This window comes from Myxine glutinosa, chromosome 1 (assembly GCF_964187855.1).
Source record: "Myxine glutinosa chromosome 1, kmMyxGlut1.1, whole genome shotgun sequence".
Classification (NCBI taxonomy): Eukaryota; Metazoa; Chordata; class Myxini; order Myxiniformes; family Myxinidae; genus Myxine; species Myxine glutinosa.
In genome coordinates, this window is record NC_136261.1 from 128,616,586 (window position 1) to 128,639,696 (window position 23,111).

Consider the following 23,111-nt stretch of genomic DNA (forward strand, 5'->3'; position numbering starts at 1 on the left):
AATTGAAGATACAGAAACTTTGGTCAAGGCTGCAATTACAGAAATATCGAAAGAACAGAATTATACATGTAACCTGCGAACGTAACAGGTGTAACTCAGGTATACAGCACGTGCACGCAATCAGGTGTCTTGCCCTTTGTTTTCCCCTTCGAGTTCGTTGCTAAACGGCATTGCCGTCGATTGCGGAGCCATAAAATCGGACGGTGACGGTGACGGTGACGCTCCTGCAGTGAGCGTGAGCTCCACTTTACTTTTTGTGGATGTAAAGGGAAAGGTTTGGCTTGCGGTTGCGAGATGCCTTCCTTTGTCAGAATTGGCTAATAAATTCCACATGTGACACAACAAGGGAACGCAACAACCAATCAGAAGTGAGCAGTTAGACGACGGACCAATGGGATCGCGATGCACATTTAAATTCGCCGTTCAGCACGTGCGAATCCTCGGCTGTGACGTGGCGCGCATTTTGCGGTCGACTTACCTGGGTCCTTTCTGGCTGTGAAGCTCCTAACTCCGTAAAGCAGATGCGCTCGCAGGTAGATTTTCCAGCACCCTGCAAGAAGCATTTGCCAACGAAGAATGTCGGAAACTTTGGTCGAGCGATTCCGCAGAGGTTCCGAAGTCCTTTACGCACCCAGGTTGGTCGAAAGGAAAACACGAAGATGATCGAGTTGTGCAAGTTTAAACGATCGGGTTAAAACAACAACTTACCTTTTTGTCGTGGGAGCAGAGGCATCGGACTGGTATCGGGGAGAAGACGAGCGTCACAACCACAACCACCACGATAAAGGACGAACTCCAGGAAGACGAGAGGTGGAAGGAAATGACGCTGTACCTGTGAGTTATTTGTACCTGGATTTTAAAAACACGAGTTTATAGAAAGTCTGTAGGTGAGGATAATTCGGTGAGACTTACATCGCACGTTCGCATCTGTTATTCCCGGCGAGCTCGATTCGATCGCCAACACATGATCGTTTTGAGGAAACTACTAGTGGAGGCGCCCGGCAATACCGCAGTGCAGCATAGTACTACCATCTGCATCTGGTGAAGGGGGTCTTGCATGTGCATGCAATGGTGGTACCGCGAAATGGTTGTAGCAGGTCGTAGTTGTGGAGTGGGGTGAAGTGGTGTGGTGACTGGTGAAGTATGTTGGTGGTAATGGTGCGGTATAATAATGATAATGATAATGATAATGATGATGATGGTGGTGATGGTGACGGAGAGGTATGTTTGTGGTGGTGGTGGTGGTGGTGGTGATGATACGAATCGTGATGTGTGTTGGTAGTAGTAGTAGTGGTGGTGGTGATGAGGTATGATAGTGGTGGTGGTCAGGGATAGTGGTGGTGATGAGGTGTGAGGGATGGTGGTGGTGGTGGTGGTGGGGTGAGGGATGGTTGGTGGTGGTGGTGGTGGTGGAGTGTGAGGGTTGGTGGATGGTAGTGGGATGATGGGGTGGTGATGGTGGGGTGAGGGATGGTGGGTGGTGGTGGGGTGAGGGATGGTGGGTGATGGTGACGGAGAGGTATGTTTGTGGTGGTGGTGGTGATAATACGAATAGTGATGCATGTTGGTAGTAGTAGTAGTAGTAGTGGTGATGAGGTATGATAGTGGTGGTGGTCAGGGATAGTGGTGGTGATGAGGTGTGAGGGATGGTGGTGGTGGTGGGGTGAGGGATGGTAGGTGGTGGTGGTGGTGGAGTGAGTGAGGGTTGGTGGATGGTAGTGGGATGATGGGGGGGTGGTGGTGGTGGGGTGAGGAATGGTGGGTGGTGGTGGGGTGAGGGATGGTGGGTGGTGGTGGTGGAGTGAGGGATGGTGGGTGGTAGTGAGGTGAGGGATGATGATGGGTGGTGGGTGGTAGTGGGGTGATGGGTGGTGGAGTGAGGGAGGGGTGGTGGAGTGAGTGAGGGAGGGCTGGTGGAGTGAGTGAGGGAGGGGTGGTGGAGTGAGTGAGTGAGTGAGGGAGGGGTGGTGGAGTGAGTGAGGGAGGGGTGGTGGAGTGAGTGAGGGAGGGTTGGTGGAGTGACTGAGGGAGGGGTGGTGGAGTGAGTGAGGGAGGGGTGGTAGTGGGGTGAGGAATGATGGGTGGTGGTAGTGGGGTGAGGAATGATGGGTGGTGGTAGTGGGGTGAGGAATGATGGGTGGTGGTAGTGGGGTGAGGGATGATGATGGGTGGTGGAGTGAGTGAGGGATGATGGGTGGTAGTGGTGGGGTGAGAGATAGTGGGTGATGGATGGATAGATGGTGGGGTGAGGGATGAGAGGTGGTGGTGGTGGTGGGGTGAGAGGTTGTGGGGTGAGGGATGGTGGGTGGTGGTGGTGGTGGTGGATTGAGGGATGGTGGTGGAGTGAGGGATGGTGGTGGAGTGAGGGATGGGGGGTGGTGGTGGTGGAGTGAGTGATGGTGGGTGGTGGAGTGAGGGATGGTGGGTGGTGGAGTGAGGGATGGTGGGTGGTGGAGTGAGGGATGGTGGGTGGTGGAGTGAGGGATGGTGGGTGGTGGAGTGAGGGATGGTGGATGGTGGTGGGGTGAGGGATAGTGGGTGATGGATGAGTGGGTGGTGGTGGGGTGGGCGATGGTGGGGTGAGAGGGGGGGGTGGTGGGGTGAGAGGGGGTGGTGGTGGGGTGAGAGGATGGTGGGAGGTGGTGGGTGAGGGGGATGGTGGGAGGTGGTGGGGTGAGGGATGGTGGTGGTAGTGAATACAAGATAAATGGTTAATTTTGTAACGATTAAAGAAAAGCTTAACCAATTCGTACCTTCAAATGTATTAACTGTGGATGTACCTGTCCATGCACAGGGCAGTGTCCTGTACCCTCCTATTTACGTGGTGACATTCTGCCTCCGACATGCATCACACTGACATATCATATCCATCGATTTGACACTAACCAAAAGCTCCCTCTGATGTGTCAATTATGTTTACCCATGGGAGGCGGAGGCGGTTTGGATAGGTGTGTATCTATGGTGAAGGGCCAGCTTTTCTTCAATATTCTTGTACGTAATAAATAGATAGCCCCTATCTAGATGCTAGAATGTATTTGCATTTGAGTTGTCCAGTGTGGCTGTGATTCCCGACCTGATTATAAACTCTCGGATTGGTGTTTGGAGGCAGGGCGTGGAACAACCCGGTGACTATGTTGGATGGACATTAAGCCAGGTGTCATTTTTGCTCGCATTAGTCGGTGGATGTTGGAAATCCCACGGTGTCGTCCTCAAAGAGCAAACTAGTCATCTGCATCACCCTGTGTCCAAATTATAAATTGCTGTTCTGACTACCGCTGGGAAGGCAACGACAGACCACCAAGTACAACCGTTTTGCTGTGAGACCGATTTGGCAGCATCGGCACGCTGTCTGCAAAGTTTGGACATGAGAGACGAAACAAGACCGTAAAATATGGATACAACACAGGCATGATGATCCAAATGTCTTTCTGCCTGCACTTGTAAATTGTGGCCATGTCCGTTCAATAAACAGCCACCTTTTCGTTTTATTTATTTAATTTAAACTTGAGCCTGACATTTCAAAGTGTCATTCAGCTTATCGAACTTCATCTGGACGGGAGTTGTTCCGTTTAATTTACAAACAAAACTCGAGATCTGGGTCTCCGGAAAGAAGTGGATGGATAGATAGCTAACAAAGAGCTAATGTTAGCTCTTTCACGAGCCTCGATCTTGTATACAAAAAAAAAAAAAAAAAAAAAAAAAAGCCTATTAAGCTTGAGAGCAAAAGACGTGACATTTTTGATGCATCCGACAGGTTGAGTACCGTTCTGGAACGAGACTCTCTCTGGGGGCTTGTGGATCCGAGACGTGTACACGGCGCACACATCAGGCATAATGCTCAGCACGTTGGCAAACATGGCATCGTGACGCTCGAAGACAAGACTGGTATGTCTCTTTTTGATTGACTAAATTGATCCCCAAAGTGTGTGGTTGTTTTGTGCACTGAAGCTTTCATCATTCCCCCTACCCCCACCCCCCACAGGTGACCTTCCTCAGTGGGTGCTTTCTGCTCTACGAAGTCTCTCCCACTGTGAGTGGTTTTCCAGTTGATACAATGACCTTGGTTCAACGTTCAATCAGATCTTCGTTGCCGGCGGCCCAATGCTGGCTGACCGTTGCTTCACCGTCGGATATACCGATATTGACCCAAAGCTGGCCAATGTCCCAAACGCTTTTTTTGGTTGATGTTGGCAAATAGGCGTCTCTTTTAACTCAAATTGCCGTCTGTGGGTGGATGTTGTAAATTCTCTTTTGTGACCGGTCCAACGTTTGCCAGCATTGGGCCAATGTCTGTGGGTTCTATAGATATACTTTGTGAACTCCAGTAGTGTTTTACCAAATTTTGGAAGTCAGACCGAGCTACCCATTAATAATATGAAGCCCCCCAAATAGAGAAGCCAAACCATGCCTATGTTCCCAACCCCTCCCTCCTCACCCCCCCCCCCCCCCCGCCCCACTCCCCAACTCTTCCCTAACCCCGTCCCAGTCCCAGTCCCCTGAGGGTCCTCTTTGGCATTCAGATCGCATGCTCTACTACATTTCCCCACTATGACTCGATGGATTTTGATAACTGAAAAAAGGAAGAGAATGGATAATTTCAATTAAAAATTTATTGATTAACCCATCCTTTCATGTCTTTATGAATAATTTTTTTTTTTTTTCCGCATTACATCTGAACGTGTTTGGTTTGGTGATGCTGGCAGCCCACGTTGAAGGGTATTTTAATATGTCCGTTTGTTCATTGTTGACCAATGTTCTTTTAATTGGGTATAAACGTACACCGCCCACTCCTAATGCCCGGTATATGGTATTACAATTCCCTTTCTTTTTACCTGGGCTACCTGGGCAACCTGGGGTTAAAGCATTCTTCACATGGGTAAATTAATTTTGGCAAACAGGACGACTAATTGGTGCAATGGGTCGGCTCTGCAAGTTAAAATAAATATCTCGTATGCCCAACCTATGCCCTCGGGGTCAATTTTGGACCCTTTGACTAAAACGTACTGCTCTTATTTGCTCTCGCAGGTGGAACTCTCCATCATTCCTTACTGCACCCCTTGTTCTTTCAGGTTTTGCAGCAGTTGTCATCAAGCCCTTAATTCTAATTCCATGACTACCACCACCACCACCAGCAGCTCCTCCTAATGTCAGACTTTTCTCAATGTGTACTTCGAAATGTCATTAAAAAAAAGAAGGCCATTTCCATTTTTGTGGCCCCAAAACACTTGCATTTCTTGCGGCATGTCATACAATGGTTTGAATTGATCACGCTGATGAAAGGCTTGTGTGCTCCTTCTCTTCCCTGATATTTGATGAAATACAAAGCTCGACTTACCATATTGGTGCTTGCCTCAAATCCCAATATCTCCATCAACTTCTCTCACGTCAGAGTGGATTAATTAACAATTGGTTCCAAGGTTCTATTGATTTTTGAGGTGGGTTTTGAGTATCTGTGACATCGAAGCTCAGGGTCGATGTTACTGTGGCCTTTCATTTCATAATATTCCTGAAGTTGATTTGGGGATTGCTGGAATAGTTGAAATCATCCTGATACTTTTTCATAATCCATAACAATTTTATTCCTTGCTGGATTGTCATTAAATCCTTCCTCTGTCCTCACTGGGGTGCCATTAAATACAGTGCCTACAGAAATATTCACACCCCTTGACTTTTTCACATTTTGTTGTTTCAGCCTGAATTTTAAATGGATTAAATTGAGATTTTTTTTTTGTCACTGATATACACATAATACTACCCCATGATGTGAAAGTGGTCTTTTTTTTTGTTTGTTTTGTTCTTTTTTTTTTAATAGAAAAATTTACAAAATAATTAAAAATGAAAAGCTGAAATGTCTCGCGTCAAGTATTCAACCCCTTTGCTATGGTACTCCAAATTGAGCTTGGGTACATCCAATTTCCTTTGATGATCCTTGAGATGTCTCTACAACTTGATTGGAGGCTACCTGTGGCCAATTCTATTGAATGGACACGATTTTATAAAGAAAACGCCTTTCTATACAAGGTCCCACATTAGACAGTGCATGTCAGAGCAGAAACTCTACCATCAAGTACAAGGAGCTGTTCGTGGAACTCTGGGATAGAATTGTGAGGAGGCATAGATCTGGGAAGGGTATAAAACAATTTCTTAAGTGTTGAAAGTTCCCAAGAGCACAGTGACTCCATCATTAGGAAATGGAAAGAATATCAAACTACCCAGACCCTTTCTAGAGCTGTCCGTACAACCAAACTGAGCAACGGGGCAAGAGGACCTTGGTCAAAGTGGTGACCGGGAACCCAATGACCACTGACAGAACTACAGAGTTCCTTGGTTGAGATGGGAGAACCTGCTGGAAGGACAACAGTCTTTGCAGCACTTCACAAATCTAAGCTTTATGGGCCACTCCTGACAGAAGACGGAAGCCACTCCTGAGAAAAAGGAACATGACAGCACACCTGGAGTTTGCAAAAAGGCATGTGAAAGACCGAGAGCATGATGCAAAATATTCTGTGGCTTGAGGAGACGTAAATTGAACTCTTTGGTCTGCATGAAAAGCACTTCGTCTGGCAGTAACCGAGCACAGCTCATCACCCATCTAACCATCCCGAGCGTGAAGCACGGTGGTGGTAGCATCATGCTATGAGGATGCTTTTCAGTGGCAGGGACTGGGAGACTTGTTAGGATGGAGGGAACAATGAATGGAGCCAAATACAGGCAAATCCTTGAGGAGAACCTGCTTCAGAGTGCAAAAGATCTTAAACTGCGGTGAAGATTTACATTCCAACAGAAGAATGACCCCAAGCATACAGCCAAAGCAACACTGGAATTTGTTTTAATAAACATGTTTTCATTTTGTCATAATGGGGTATTTTGTGTAGATCAGTGACAAAAAAATTAATTTAAGCCATTTTTAATTCAGGCTGTAACAACAAAATGTGGGGAAAAAAAAGTCAAGGGGTGTGAATACTTGCTGAAGGTGTACTGTACCTCCTCTCGCAGTCTGCTCTGAAATGGTGCAGCGACACCTTTATTTATGGTATTCATAGTTGTGCAAAAAGTATGTACATTTGGGTAATTCTTACAGCTGGAAAGGTGTCCCATGACATTTGGTACGATATTTCTGCAATTTCCTTTCTGAGCATGAAACGTTGCAGAAAAGGAATTGCACTCCTGTATACAGGCATTTTAACTAGATTTGCAAAATTTTACAAGGTAACGAGACAGCATCTTGTCTCCAAGCAGATTACATTGTGCTGCTTCATGCATGTGGCCAAGTGAAAGGCCTCGGCCTGCAGGTGACTAAATGGCATTGTGCATGGTCTGATCAGAAATGAACTCTTTACATGACAGAACCAATTTAAGATGCATCATCGGACATAAGGTGTAGTCTTTGAACTAGGCTGGCGAATATGGCAGACATGGGTCTGTCATGGTTGTTTCTGACTGTGTTGCTGTCTGTGGTAAACTGTTTGATGCAGGGCGAGGAACAGATGGCTTGTACGAGGGGTTTGAGCGAGATGTTTTTCGCTCGGTCATCGATTACTTCCAGAAACTTCCAGAACCTCTTCTCACATATCACCTATATTCTCTTTTTTCTAGAATATTGGGTTAGTTGTACTCGTTGCTTTTTAATTAGCTGGCACTCGTGCTCGTTTACTTGAATTATATGATTTGACGGGAATACATAAATAAACCTGTCCTGTTTGTTACCCTGAACCCTTTACCCTCAGTGATATCTGGTTACCTGGTGCTCTCAAAATATGCCTCACCACCACGACCTCTTGCCCCATCGCACCGTCTTGATCCCTGGCGACCAATACCACAGCAGCATCCTCGTCGTTTTCGCTCGTCTGAAAACCGTGCACCAAACGCACTATATGGAAATGGTTTTGAACATGAATTGTACCAAAATGGTGAGATACTTCGCCAACGGCCCTCTCGACACATTGACGTGACAGATATCAGAAGGAAATTCTACAAGCGTGAACGATCGTGTTCCTTGGTGGGTGCTGGTGATGCGCTTTTGGAGGTTGGAGCCAGGCTTAACAGCATGGCGAACGCGACGAGAGGACGATCTCAATCGTTGTCTACATGTGAGGTTGCAGTTTCCTCAGAGAAGGGACATCCATGTGTAATTGGTCCAGGCCATCACAAACATTCAAATTGCTTCAACCAAGGGAACATTGATACAAAAGCATCACTAGGCAGCCATATTCGCTATGGAGGGCCCATTCCCCGGGCCCAGTCTTTGAACTGCATAGTCCAGACCTCGCTGTTGACTACTTGTGCTGAGACTTCCACTGGAGTGCACTGCGAGTCGAGCACATTCAGACCTAAAATCTTTTCCGCGAGGTCTCAGATACTTCCCACACTCTATGGTCCCACTGGCATTACAATGGTACTAGGTGAGGCTCTCAGCTCTCCCGACAATAAAAATGGCCTTCATCATGACACTTTCTGCAGCTCGTACATGGTGTTTACTTTCATTATATAAGGAAAGAATCCTCCACTAGTACTGACCTTATACAATGTTTCATAGAGATACATGCTGACATAGAGTGCTCGTTTCATTCGTTCTCTTCAACATCCCCAAATCAACTGCTTAGCCATAACCACAACAGCAGCTGGCTTGGAGACCGAGCAGACTGGAGATCTATTCCACGAATGACCTCGGTCACTGTGCACACAACAAGCATACACGTGTTGCATCACCCCTCCCCACTCATCTAGCTTTATCCAGATAGACACGAGAGACATGTAGCAGGACATACAGGAAAACCTTAAATAACGCGGTGGTTAGTTCCTGGAAAATGCCACGATATTCAAAACCGTGATGGTTAAAACTAATTTCCTGTGGGAATAAGGGGGTTAGGTTCCCACGTTTAGAGAAAATTTAGAGGAAGGTCAGACGCAGGCAAAAATAACCACAATACAATTCAAACTAGAACGGCACTCGGTAGAGAACATACCCCTGCCAGGCTGGACAGTCTGTTTTCTATCCACTGATAGGCCGGATCTGGATTCGGACCTGAACCAAAATCGAATTGACTTGTTCTCGTCACTTAATGACTTAACCAACTCATCCCCCAAGTTTTGTCATAAGTTATCCACAACTTTTTGAAATATCATGCTATATATAGTGAATTGAATTACTTCTTCCTTGTCACATACCCAACCTCTCCACCAATTCTCGTCTGAATCCGTCCACAACGTTTTGAGATATCCTGTTCACAGACAAACAGACATGGTTGAAAACATAACCTTCACGCACCTTTGGTGGCGGAGGTAACAAACATAAATATAAATATAACTCGGCTTTACGATGAAGTCTCCTGCTACTTTCAAGTAGATTAAACATTTAGAAGCATTCAAACTTGCACCTCGCCCCCACCATTCATTGATCTATTAGATCGCTTCCCTTTGTAATCTGTCATTGTGTCTCTTTTAAAAATGGTTCTGCAGCTCCATAAAGCAAACAGCCCGTCCCTATGGATGGGAGGAAGAGGAAGCAGGACTTGGAGTAGGTTTACCATAGTGCCGCTGCAAAACACAACCAAACATCTTCCCAGTTAGATATACTGTGGGGTAATTGTTTCGGGATTAAAAGAGGCAGGTAAAAGACAAGATAAGGTTAGATAGGGTTTCAGGATAGGTAAAAGAAACAGACCTATAGAAAACTTTGGGGGTGATTGCAACAGATAGTTTATGATATTGTGTGATATACAATGTTGCACGTTAAATAGCTATTCATGATATGTCAAACGCTCCAGTGAAATCCTGACTGTTCTGCATACATTTTTACATTTCTTGTTTATCATTCTATATCTTCTTCTTCCTCTTCTTCTTCTTCTTCTACTATTTCCTTCATAAGGGGTGAGATCCAATGGCACCAAGCTCTTGCCCTGCCTTGACTATGATACCTCTCCACTCCCATCTGTCCTCAGCCAACTCTCTCTACTCTCCAACCATCCCCACCTTACTGATATCCCTCTTCACACAATCCTCCCATCTCAACCACGATCTACCTCTTTTCCTCCTACTTTGTTCCCTCAACCAATCCGCTCTCTTTTCCATCCTCACTTCCCTCATCCGCACCGTGTCTGGCTCATCTCAGCCGGAATTTCACCAATCTCCCCATCAAACCCATCTGCACAACAATCTCCTCCCTCAGTTCATCCATTCTCCTTCTATCCACCCTCTTCACTCCCAGATCATCCACATACAATATCCTCCCCAGAATACCTTTCATATTCACCTTCCTTCTTACCGGCTCCATCACCATGATAAACATGAGTGGGTTGAGAGAACTTCCTTGCCTCAAACCGATGTTCACAATGAACTTCCCTGACATCCAAGGACCACCCAAAACCCAACCCTTCGTTCCCTTGTACATCCCTTCCACCAGCCTAACTTCTGCCACCGGCACTCCCATCCATCTCAGTGTCGCCATCACCATCTCTCTCGGGACAGTCGTAGGCCTTCTACAGGTCCACAAATCCCAATGCAATTTCACCTTCCACCTCCAACATCTCTTCCAACAGTTGTCTCAGAATGGACATCCCATCCGTAGTCACCCTACCCTTTCTGAACCATTGCTGCTTTTCACCGATCCTTTTCTCCACACTCTTCCTCATCCTCCCATCCAGAATCCTCTCCAGAACCTTTGTGACATGACTAAGGAGTGTTATGCCCCTGTACTTCGCCAGATCCTGAACATCCCCCTTCCCCTTCCATATCGGCACAATTAACCCTGTCCTCCACTCCTCTGGAATTTCACCATCTCTCATACATACATTCAACAAACTGTTTGTCCACCTGACTCCGACTTCCCTCCTGCTGCAATTATCCTCTCTGTACACACCTCATCCATGATTGGCACCCTTCCATTTTTCACCCTCTTCAATGCCATCCACACTTCCTATTCTGTGATCTCCACCAACTCCACTTTCTCCTCCACATAACTCGCTAGCTCCAGCTCACCATTGCTTCCTTCCCAGTTCAACAGCTTTTTGAAATATCCTTCCCACACCTTTAATACTGTGCCCCTCTCTGTCACCAGCTTCCCACCACCATCCTTCATCACTGACCCCCACCCCCTTAATGTCCTTGTGATCCGCATCCCTGTCATGAGCCAATTTATACATCACCTTCCCACCATCCTCTTCCAACATGTTGTACACCATCTCGCCAATATCATTCCGCACCTTATACACAGCTCTCCTTGCTGCTTTCTTCTTCTGCCATTGATGGTGTGAGTCGTCACTTTGGCTGAATCTCTTCCCTTTGTTGGCGTGCTCACTAATCATTGTGCGTGGTGCGATGGCTGTATTGTCCAATGTGGGACCCACAGCATCTACCACAAACATCGCAAGTATAGACTGGTCCTTGCGGAAATAGACATTGGCGGGTTATCTTTTCTTGCCTCCACTGTCTCTCGATAGCAAGTCTCCCACATTCAAAGTGGTTGAGGCCTTTGCGGCAAATGTTACGCCAAGCTGACCTGTCTGTGGCCTGATGTTCCCAGGTGCCACAACTGGAATAGCACAAGACGCGAGTGCAGACTTAAGGGCGTCCTTATAGCGCTTTCTTTGTCCACCATGTGACTGTTTACCAAATTTAAGTTGTCCATAGAAAAGAGCTCTTGGGATTCTGTGTTCTTCCATGCGTGTGAGGTGTCCTGACCAGCGATGCTGGGCTTGCATCAGGAAATACTCAATTCCTTGGATACGACTGCAGTCTTGGATTGAGGTGTTAGGCATTCTGTCACGCCAGGTGATGCCAATAATCTTACGAAGGCATTGCATATGGCATTCAACAAGGCATTTGCTATGGTGACGATAGGGTGTCCAATATACTCATCCGTAGAGGAGTGTCGATAAGACAACGGCAAGATTGACACTGATCTTGGTGTCCAGGTGAATGCCACATTCATGCCAAAGGTGATTTATCAATCTTCCAAAGGACACGCATGTTTTACTGAGTCTTGATGTTACTTTGTCATCAATCATTGCATTTTGAGAGAGGAGATCTCCAAAGTAACAGGACTTATTTACAACTTTGAGTGGTGGGTAATGGGTGGGATGGTATGCGCACCTTCTGGTCTCTGCTGAAGATCTCACCTTGGTCTTCTTCTTGCAAAGGAGTTGACAATAAATTGCATATTTTCGAGATTGTAACTGAAGAGTGCGCAGTCTTCGGCGAAAAGTATATCTCGGAGCAACATTTCCCGGATTCTGGACTTGGCCTTCAGTCGCTGCAAATTAAAGAGACTACCGTCGGTGCGAAACTGGATCATCACTCCCTGGGTGCAATCTTCGAAGGTATTATAAAGCATAGAGGAAAACACAATGCTAAATGGTAGTGGAACTAGGACACAGTCTTGCTTTGTGGCGTTGGTAACAGGAAATGACTCACAAGTGCATCCACTTTCCCTCACAGGAGACCTCAATACCATCGTGGAAGGATCTGATGATGTTGACCAACTTAGTGGGACAGCTGACTTCGAACATACAGTCTCTTCCACAGGCCTTATCTACTGACAAAATGAAATGCTTTTGTAAGGTCGACGAAGACCATGTATACAGTCACGTGAAAAAGTAAGTACACCACATGTAAAGTTTTGACTTTTTCAACATATTTCAACATACAGCTATTTGATCTTCATTTCAACGATATTGATAGATAAAGGTGATATAATATAACAAATATCATGAAACATTTACATTTTGTAGTCCATTGTATAATTTAAATAAACATAAATGCAAATTTTGCATGTGGAAAAAGTAAGTACACCCTTGGCTCTAATAGGTGGTATTGCCCCCTTTGGCAGAAACGACCTCAAGTAGGCATTTCTTATAATTGTCTACCAGTCTCTGACATCGACTGGGAGAAATTTTTGCCCACTCCTCCATGCAGAATTCTTTCAGCTGTGCGATGTTTGAGGGGTTTCTTGCATGCACAGCTCATTTTAAATCCCCCCACAACATCTCCATGGGATTTAGATCCGGGCTTTGACTTGGCCATTCCAGAACCCTCCATTTCTTTCTTTCCAGCCATTCCTTGGTGGATTTACTGGTATGTTTAGGGTCATTGTCATGTTGCAAGGTTCACCTTCGGTTGAGGTTCAACTTTCCAACAGATGGGCTCACATTATCCTCAAACACCCTCTGTTCTAGCTCTCACTTGTCCCTGAACCCGGTTGTAGCTCTCACTTGTCCCTGAACCCGGTTCTAGCTCTCACTTGTCCCTGAACCCGGTTCTAGCTCTCACTTGTCCCTGAACCCGGTTCTAGCTCTCACTTGTCCCTGAACCCGGTTCTAGCTCATTTGTCCCTGAACTCGGTTCTAGTTCTCATTTGTCCCTGAATACCCTAACAGGTCTCTGGTTCATTAAGTCTCCATCCAGTGACACAAACCCCTCTGAAATAAAAGGTTTGTAACCCTCTTGAACAAGGTCGTTCTGTGATGCCGTAATTTTGGCATGGGAACCTTCACAAAGCACTGTCCTCCAAGGACGATTTCTCGCATTTGCCAATGCATTCGGAGTTGCACTAGTTTGACTCCGCTCCTGATTTTTCCTTTTCAGGGCGTAACATTGGGACATCAAATGCCCAGGTTTCTTGGAAAAAGCGCAAGTAGGCTGGGAGGAAAAACTCGTGGTCTGCATTGGGCCCCCCGGAAGATAAGTCTGTCTTGGAACTGTAGTCTTCTGATCCCTAAAAGTCGCGGTATCAGATTCGTCCCCATAGTCATCTCCAGGCCGCCTCCATGAATATTTGTTCTCCGCACCTGATTTACCATAACTCCCCTGGCTAACCACCATGCTTTACAGTTGGTATCAGTTTCTTGTGGTCAAATGCTGTCTTTGGTTTTCGCCAAACATGTCTTCTGGTACTGTGGCCAAATAGCTCAACCTTTGACTCATCTGTCCAGAGCACATTGTTCCAGGAGTGCTGGTCTTTGCCGAGGTGTTCATTGGCAAACTTTAGTCTTGCCCTGATGTTTTTTCTGGACAGCAAAGGTTTCCTCCTGGCACGCCTCCCATGTAGATAAAATTTGTGCATCCTCTTTCTAATGGTAGACTCGTGCACTTTGACATCAACAGTGGCAAGAGCTACCTGTAGGTCCCGTAATGACATTCTGGGGTTCTTAGAGACTTCTTTCAGCATCTTCCGGTCTGCTCTCGGGCTGAACTTGCTGGGGCGGCCTGGCCTGAACAAGTTGGCAGTTGTTTGGAATCTTCTCCACTTGTAGATGATCTTCTGGACAGTCGAATGATTGATTTCAAATTGTTTAGAGATCTTTTTAAATCCCTTCCCAGACTCATAAGCATCTATAACCTTCTTTCTGAAGGCCTCAAAGAGCTCTTTTGATCTAGGCATGGTGACGCCGCACACTTCAACAACAAAGAGCAAACCAAACTAAATGTCTGAGGTTTAAATAAGACAGGTTCCTCCAAGATCCTCTCTAACGATGTTCTAATCATTTGCACCTGAGCTGGTGCACCTGATTCTAATTTTAGGTATTTGAAGTGGTAATAAATGTAGGGGTGTACTTACTTTTTCCACATGCGAAATTTGCATTTATGTTTATTTAAATTATACAATTGTCTACAAAATGTAAATGTTTCATGATATTTGTTATATTATATCACCTTTATCTATCAATATTGTTGAAATGAAGATCAAATAGCTGTATGTTGAAATATGTTGAAAAAGTCAAAACGTTGCATGGGGTGTACTTACTTTTTCACGTAACTGTAGATCGTGATGTCGTTTTCTGCTCTTTTCATGAAGTCGACGAGCAGAGAACATCATATCGGTCATGCCACGTCCAGCACGACAGGCGAATTGGGTTTCTGCAGTGATGCCATTGACAATTGTTGGCGACATGCAATTAAGAATGATGTGGGCAAGTATTTTCCCAGCAATAGATAGTAGGGCCACGCCATGATACTTGTCCTGCCCATACAGGTGCGTCAACTGGCTTCCTCTATCCTCGATATTCTATATCCTCTTCCACACCTCCTTCTTTTCACCAACTGCTTTAGCTACTTCCTCTGTTCATCAAACCTGGTTTCTATACCTTGACGATGTACCCCTTCCTGATGTCCTTCCACACAACACTTCTGCAATTCCCCTAAATGCTTCTCCGTACTTCTTCCACTCTATATATAATTCACAAAGTGCCTGTTCGTCTTTGTTTTTGTTTATGGCAGTGCTCCAAGTCCTGCTTCCTCTTCCTCCCATATCATAATAAATAAAAACCAATGTTTTTAGTGTGTAAAGGTCACCGTTGTTGATTGGTTAAAGTCACCAACTATTAAACTATTGAGTGCGGTTCAATCCCAGGTAAAAGCAAGTTTAAAATGTAAAAAAAATGTTATTCTCTCGTGCGAAAAAGCATTACACATGGATACGGCTCCTTATATTAATATATATGTGTATATTTCCCATACTCTCGATCTTTCCTGTTAATCACAACTTGGTTTAAATAATCATGACGGTGCAACTATCATTTCTTCCTCTAATTGCAGTGAAGCATCCGACATGTGAAGCCACAGCGCTCCTTGCCGTGCAGCTTTTGTGTCTCCTGCTTCCCCCATGGCAGCGCCGATACCTCCAGCTGCTGCTACGTACAGCAGCACGTCTCTGCAGCAACGTAGACCTGCCACCACTTGAACCTGGACTCGGAACACGAGCCCTAGTAATGGTTCCCGATTATTTTGTGCATGCCACTTGTTTGATCCACAATTAAATGTCTCAGTATACTTGTGCTGCACCTTGCGTTGCTCATGACCAAACTGTGCCATAGGTGGTGGAAAACTTAAGTCCTGCCTTGCTGCGCTCACCAAATGGTGGGGAGGGTGATGAGACTCTAAACCATGCACTAACATCCTTCCTGTTGGACCATGCCGACGAAGTCACGCAAGTGCCTGCGGAGCTCCTGGTACAGCTGGCACAGCATCACAAAACCCACTCGTCACTACAGGTCAGCATCACCGTCACAAGGTTTATCCTTCACCTTATTCATCACCTGATTTATTTTGTTTCTGGTTCCACCTGCACACCTGAAAGCACAAATTTTTGGCATTGGATCGTTGGGTATAAATAAACCATGGAAAGTTTGACCAAATGCATCGACCATTTTTCACTTTCTTTACAAAGATCAGTTTGAACTGACGCGGTGCCTGAAATTAGTACAGCATGCGGTGTTTTTTTTTTTTTGTTTGTTTTTGTATACAGGATCGAGGCTCGTGAAAGAGCTAACATTTATCACACAAAAAATCAAAACAGACACACAAAGTATATAATAAGGGGAGCAATATAATAAGGGGAGCAGTAGACAAAATGGGGAGAGAAGGGGAAGCACACAAACACAACATTTGAGAGCAGGGACATCGGGAGATCTGTGGGAAGGAGAGGGCTTGGGGGGAGGAGGCGTGGGAAGGGGGTGGGGGTGTGAGAGGTAAAAACCACATGGACACTGCAAGGACTTCCACGAAAAAAGTTGGTATTTCACAAAAGTGGATCTGGGGTGAATTAGCGGGGGAATAAAAGATCAAGGTTTTGGATGGGGGAAGATAAGAGATGGTGGTGAACAGCTGTTTTAAAGACCTGGAGGGAGGACTGGGATTGAAGAGAGTGAGGGAGTTTGTTCCAGAGGTGGGAGAAAAGAGGAATGAAGGAGTGAAGGTGAGCAGAGTCTTGATTTTGGCAGTTTAACCATAAGAGGGTTGCAGAATGCTGGTGCAAAGCTGGTGCAATGGCTGTGTTGACAAGAATGCTGGTGCAAAGCTGGTGCAAACCTGGTGCAATGGCTGTGTTGACAAGAATGCTGGTGCAAAGTTATGATCACTACATTTGAAATGGTGGATTCCAATAAGGAAAACGAATTTATGAATCGACCTTTTGATTTTTGAATCCTATTGATCGATTTCAATTCCGTTTGCCTGTTTAATCCTCCTCACACTGTTGGGCACTTAAGGCTACCAAGGCAGTTTGTTGGCTATTGTGTTACATTCTTGGATGGGTCACTACTTCCACACAGGCTACTCGACTGAGTGAGCAGGAATTTGGAATCTGGCCAGGGTGCTCCTCACCTACTCTTCGCAAAGAACATCGTGTGATCCTTAACGTCCGCCGACCAAGCATACAGATGTTCTGGCTTAATGTATGGACGTCACACATTGATGAATCACCTTGCCTTTCAAACATTAGGATGACGGGTTATACATTCGCACCCAGGCTGGAGATCAGAGACGAGTGCATACCTCAAAAATAGAAAAGGACACGTGCGGAGAGTTTTCAGTACGGTACTTATATCTGCCAGCTTCAACTTGATATAACACCAAAATATTAGAAATTTTAAAACCTGTTACCCCATTTGCAGAAGTTAAACTCTGGCCAGTGTTACGTGCTCCTCCCCGACTCCCTGGTCACGGTGTACCTCCAAGCCCCGAGAGGAGTCACGGCAGAAAAATGTGTTATTCTGTATATCAATGGTGAAGCCAAAGCCACACCAATTGTTACAAACCAACAAGTATTGTATTAAGATCACACAAGAATAACAGTACAAAAACAATAGTAATCAATTGTACAACAATAATAAATAATAATAATGCATTTATTTTATATAGCGCTTTTCAGGAAGCCCAAAGACGCTTTGACAGAGTGCAAAACATAATGCATAGCAAAACATAAAAACAATTGCAAAAAAAGAAGAATCAATAGGGAAATATTCAAAGCACAAAGGAGGGAGAAGGAGAGGAGATAGTCAGGGGTTAGATGCTGTGGGTTAAATGTTGAATGCAGTGTTGAACAGGTGGGTCTTGAGTGATGTTTTGAATGTGGTGAGTGAGGAGGAGTCTCTGATGGTGTGAGGTAGCGAGTTCCAGAGGGTGGGAGCAGCGATGGAGAAGGCCCTGTCCCCCCAGGATCTAAATTTGGTCCGGATGGGGGGGGGGGTCAGGAGGTTGGTACCAGCAGAGCGGAGGTTGCGGGTGGGAGTGTGTCTGGAGAGGAGGTCAGCCAGGTAGGATGGGGCCAGGTTATGGAGGGCTTTGTAGGTCAAGAGGAGGATTTTGTACTGGATTCTCTGGGAGATGGGGAGCCAGTGAAGCTTGTAAAGGACGGGGGTGATGTGGTCACGGGTCCGGGAATGGGTGAGTAGACGGGCAGCGGAGTTCTGAATGTATTGGAGTTTATTGGTGATTGTTGAGGGTGAACCATAAAGGAGGCTATTGCAGTAGTCCAGACGGGAAGTGATGAAGGCGTGGATGAGGGTTTCTGCAGCCACGGAGGAGAGGGATGGACGGAGACGGGCGATGTTTTTCAGGTGAAAGAAGGCTGTCTTTGTGATCTGTTTAGTGTATTTGTCGAAGGAGAGGGTTTGGTCAAAGATGATGCCAAGATTCCGGATGTGAGGGGAGGTGGATACTGGGAAACCATCGATGTTGAGGGCAAAGTTATGGGTGGACTTGGTGAGCGTTTTTGGGCCAATGATGATTATTTCAGATTTATCACAGTTAAGTTTGAGGAAGTTGATTTGAAGCCAGGATTTTATTTCAGTGATGCAGTTTGTCAGGATAGAGTGGGTGGCGGTGGAGATGGACTTGGTGGAGATGAAAAGCTGGATGTCATCGGCGAAGCAGTGGAATTGGAGACCATGACGGCAGATTAAGTGACCGAGGGGGGACAGGTAAAGGATGAAGAGGAGGGGGCCAAGAACTGAACCTTGGGGGAGGGGAGCAGTGGGGGATTTGCAGTTATTGATGGAGATGAACTGACGTCTGTCAGAGAGGTATGATTTAATCCAAGAGAGGGCAGTGCCGGTAATGTTAAAGGTGGTTTCAAGTCGGGTGAGGAGGATGGTGTGATCGATGGTGTCAAAGGCAGCGCTGAGGTCGAGGAGGATGAGAATGTTGAGGTTGCCAGCGTCAGAGGAGAGGAGAAGGTCGTTGGTGATTTTGAGGAGAGCAGTTTCAGTACTGTGGTTGGAGCGGAATCCGGATTGGAATGTTTCATACAGGTTATTGGCAGAGAGGTGATGTTTGAGTTGAGTGGCTACAGCGCGTTCCAAAACCTTTGACAGAAAGGGTAGGTTGGAGATGGGTCTGAAGTTATTTAGGGTGTCAGGGTTTAGTCCAGGTTTTTTCAGAATGGGGGTAACAGCAGCAATTTTGAGGGATGGTGGGACGATGCCTGTAGACAGGGAGGAGTTTATTGTTGCAATGATAAGTGGAGAGAGAGCAGGAAGGGAGGCCTTGACAAAGCTGGAGGGGATGGGGTCAAGAGTGCAGGTGGCAGTTTTCATTCCGATGAGGAGTTCAGAGAGGTCAGTAGGGGAGACTGGGGAGAATTGAGCATATCATTACTAACAACAAATAGTATATCATTACTATGATGGTACCATCAGGTTCGTACAATATAACTCACTGTGCTCCAAGTGAGCGAAAAGAAGAAGAATCCCAATGTCTCTATTCCCCGGCTTCAAGCCAAAGTCGATCTGCTCCAACGATCGACAGATCAATGTCCAATCGAGACCAGAATCCCGTTGGGTTGGCAGTAACAGTCCTGCTGCCAAAGCTGTGCAAAGGCGCCTTCCATGCGACTGGGAAATCCAAAGGCGCCCTCCAGGCGACTGGGAAATCCAAAGGCCCCATCCAGGCGACTGGGAAATCCAAAGGCGCCCTCCATGCGACTGGGAAATCCAAAGGCGCCCTCCAGGCGACTGGGAAATCCAAAGGCCCCATCCAGGCGACTGGGAAGTCACACCCTCGGGTATGGACGTTCCAAGGCTCACAGTCAGCGAACCTCAGATTTACCTTCAAAATCTGCGTTGTACACACACACCAGATACGTCTGAATGCGGTGAAAACGGCTGAAGTCAAGCAAAGAAAAACCTTGCGCGCCGCGCAAAGGTTGAAGCGAAGCAGAGAAACCTTGCTCGACGCGCAAAGCGCGCGAGTCAAAATGGCCGACGGCCCGTACTTGAGACGTAACGGCAGTCCAACGATTCTCTTCGGAATCGACCACAAAACCTGACACGCAGGTTGATCTGTCACAGCGATAACAACTCTGTCGCAGGAATTCCTTTCCTGGGAAACCCAAAGTTCACTCGTGACTCTTGCTCGCCAACGTTCGCTCCAGACCGCAAAGCAACTATGTTTCTTGTCCAACTCCACTCGCTCCGCCTTCTTTTTTTCTCTTCTTCCTCTTCCTCGTCCGGTTCCCGATCTGGTTCCCGGTTTCTTTTAACTCTAACTTTTTCACCTTTTGAAAACAGTTCATAAACAACAAACCTTTTGAAAACAATAATAGTACATGGAATCAAAAATGTTTACAGTGGATGAAAACCACCACAACGGAAGTGACGAATCCGTAACACCAGTACAAGCGCTTTTCACATCCAAACAAACAGCTGGTTTAACGATACAAGGTGAAATGTAACTGCTTTTGGTTTTGGGAGCAATGCAATGGTGTGTTGTGCTCATGTACAATATTTGCATATGTAATAAATAGATAAACCCCACAGCCATTGATTTGGCTAAATATATATGACTTTAATTTTATTGTGAATTTTGTGCAATGCAATACTCCAACTCACAGTTGCATAATTTCGATCAATTCCAGAAAGCTAAGCCATTGACAATTCTATATAGTATTTAAAATCAATTTTAGGACAGCCCATTGGCTAAGTACCGTATTTTCACACAACTAACCTGTAGGCTATATGTTAAATTCGTTCCAGAAATTCCAACTGCGGGGTATACTCGTGTGTGCGGGTTATACGATATTTCACCATACGGGACGTGACGCACCACAGGGAACCAAAGTAAATGATCAAGGAGAGAGCATGTTTGGCAAGTTTTTATTTATTTATTTTGTGATCATTTTTGATCACAGAGCCATTTTTTGGCAAGTTTAATTGTAATATCTTCAATTACAGTTTTCACATTTTCCCTACATCTCTATATCTAATTCCCAAGCTATTTAAGGTATTGGTAAATTTTCTTCCTATTCTGTAAATCAAATAAATGGCCATGCACTGTTATCGTGCTCTTCTGCAAACTGACAAAGTTTCAGTTTGAATTCGGCTGTGAAACTTTTACGTTTTCTCTTACTTTTGCCTACAGCAGACATTGTACGGCAGGGACTTGTAATGGTATGGATTATTTTGTGGAATGATATAAAGTTCAACAACCTGCAGGGTGTTTATACATTTCCAATGGAAGGGCAGCGTGGTTTCCATTCGCATCGGTACCGGAAACCACTGTGGTTTGTGGACAGTAAATTTTAATTATCAACAACAACCCTTTCTAAAGATATTGTTGTGGATATGAGGATTGTTTTTTTTATTTTTTTTATTGTTTTATTCTGGACCCTCCTGCCTCCAGTCTGTGTATAAAGGTCAAAGGGCGTTCCCGTAATTAATTCCATAAAACATACACGAAGGACACCATATAGCCCTGTTCAGTAGTTATATCCTTATTATGTGTATTAGTGTAAGGCTTTGTCTTCCATTAATTAATACTCCATTGCACCGAATCAATTAAGAATAGCTCCCCTTCAATAATTCCATTTCCCAGCCAAACTCTCCATCTCTGGGTAAAGCAGTTCACAAGCGTGGGGTGCACGCCCTCTCATTTCGCTGCTATAGTGAATATGTGCTCCGTGCTCTGTTTGAACAGGAGGGGCGGGGTCGCCAGGGAGAGGCAAGCCCAGGGCGCGCCATGAAGGGCGGGGCTGTTCAGCCCCATGCCCAAATAAGGAAACAAGCCCGTGGCTCGCCACGAGGGGCGTGCCGTCGGCGCCATGCCCAAATAAGGAGACAAGCCCGTGGGATTGCCATACAAGGTCACGAAACAGAGCACGGGGGGGGAGGGCGGTACCGAAACCGATGAGGGCGTGTCACACCCGCGCTGAAGGTATGGGAGAAGGGTGCGACGATCGCTGGGAGAAGATACACCAGAGATACGGCAGATGAGTCCAGGTGCGTAAGAGGGTTGGCAGTCCACCGGGAGAGAGTTGAGAGTTGCACCGGAGTTGCGTGAGAGATACGGAAAGCCTTTGGGTGGTTGTTGCGTGAGAGATACGAAAAGCCTTTGACAAAGAGCCGCTTCAACCAGCCCCGTTTCAACCAGCCGCGTGAAGCGCTGACGGGGCAGCGAATGACCCTGCCGGTGTGCGGTGTAAAGCCGAATACAAGGAGCTGCCGGCTCCTCGCTTCCCGCCCGGAGTGGACCTGCTCGCTGTGCCCTGTGATTCCACCTGCTCATCCCTCCAAACGATTCCTGCCCTTCCATCCTTTTGCGTACGTGAGTTTGTTTTGTTTGTTCTGTCCTGGGTAATAAGTTAAGCCTGTTTAGATAAGCTGGTATTTTCACTGTGTCTTTCTGGTCCGTCCCTCTTTCTGCTTTATTTTCTTATCTTTCCTTCTTCCTTGGTTTCTTTCAATCCTGTAAATAGTAATAAATAATAATCGTATTTCAAACCTTTTTGTCTTCTTCTTCTTCTTCACATCCGTGTCGCCTTTGTCTTTTCCCTATTGAATATCTGTGGCGCGATTTTGGCCAACGTTCAGGAATCGGGTTAACTGTTCGGGCACGGCGGCCATCCGCTCGGCAAACAACATCCTAGCCGCGTCCGTAACAATATTCATTTCAATTTCAATTGTTTATTTGCCAGTTGTATTTTAAAGGAGCTTTTCGTTGGACGTTGACAACAAAGCCGAACCGGCTGCTGGGAATATGGAGATCGTGTATTTCCATGGGCGTGTTCAGTTACCAAGCCAGCTGTTCTTTTTCAACTGTTTTGAATGGAGTGCTTAAGCCACTTGGCAAGCGCTCGACAAGAAACTTTAACTGAACACACCTCCGCTCATGTGGAGAGGAAAGCTGGCTTCATGGGGTATACGTGCCTGGGATTTTCCAAGAACACTTCTTTTTTTTCTCCAGGGGCGGGGGAAAAAGGGGCGGGTTATTTGTGTGGAAATACAGGAGTATCAAACGTGTTTCGACTGGATTTGATTATCGTTTGAATAGGTTACGAGTACCAACCTTTCCCTATCATCCCCACCCTCTCCCTTCCTTCCTCCTTCTCTCCCCCCTCCCCC

At 46.0% G+C, this 23,111-nt stretch overlaps 1 protein-coding gene across 4 annotated transcripts in view; it reads left to right on the forward strand.

Moving 5' to 3' along the window:
• Positions 1 to 397: 397 nt before the first annotated feature.
• Positions 398 to 23,111, forward strand: part of LOC137428386 (DEP domain-containing protein 1B-like) — a 31,823-nt gene continuing 9,109 nt past the window's right edge. Inside the window, exons 1-8 of one of the 4 annotated variants that reach the window (XM_068118310.2) lie at positions 398 to 635; positions 728 to 834; positions 3,755 to 3,885; positions 3,983 to 4,030; positions 7,476 to 7,604; positions 7,728 to 8,402; positions 15,532 to 15,701; positions 15,810 to 15,986. In XM_068118310.2, coding sequence (XP_067974411.2) covers positions 522 to 635; positions 728 to 834; positions 3,755 to 3,885; positions 3,983 to 4,030; positions 7,476 to 7,604; positions 7,728 to 8,402; positions 15,532 to 15,701; positions 15,810 to 15,986 — 1,551 coding nt within the window. In that variant the 5' untranslated portion in view covers positions 398 to 521. The remainder of the gene's footprint in view (positions 636 to 727; positions 835 to 3,754; positions 3,886 to 3,982; positions 4,031 to 7,475; positions 7,605 to 7,727; positions 8,403 to 15,531; positions 15,702 to 15,809; positions 15,987 to 23,111) is intronic. The other 3 variants (XM_068118320.2, XM_068118315.2, XM_078777070.1) reach the window with 3 other exon arrangements.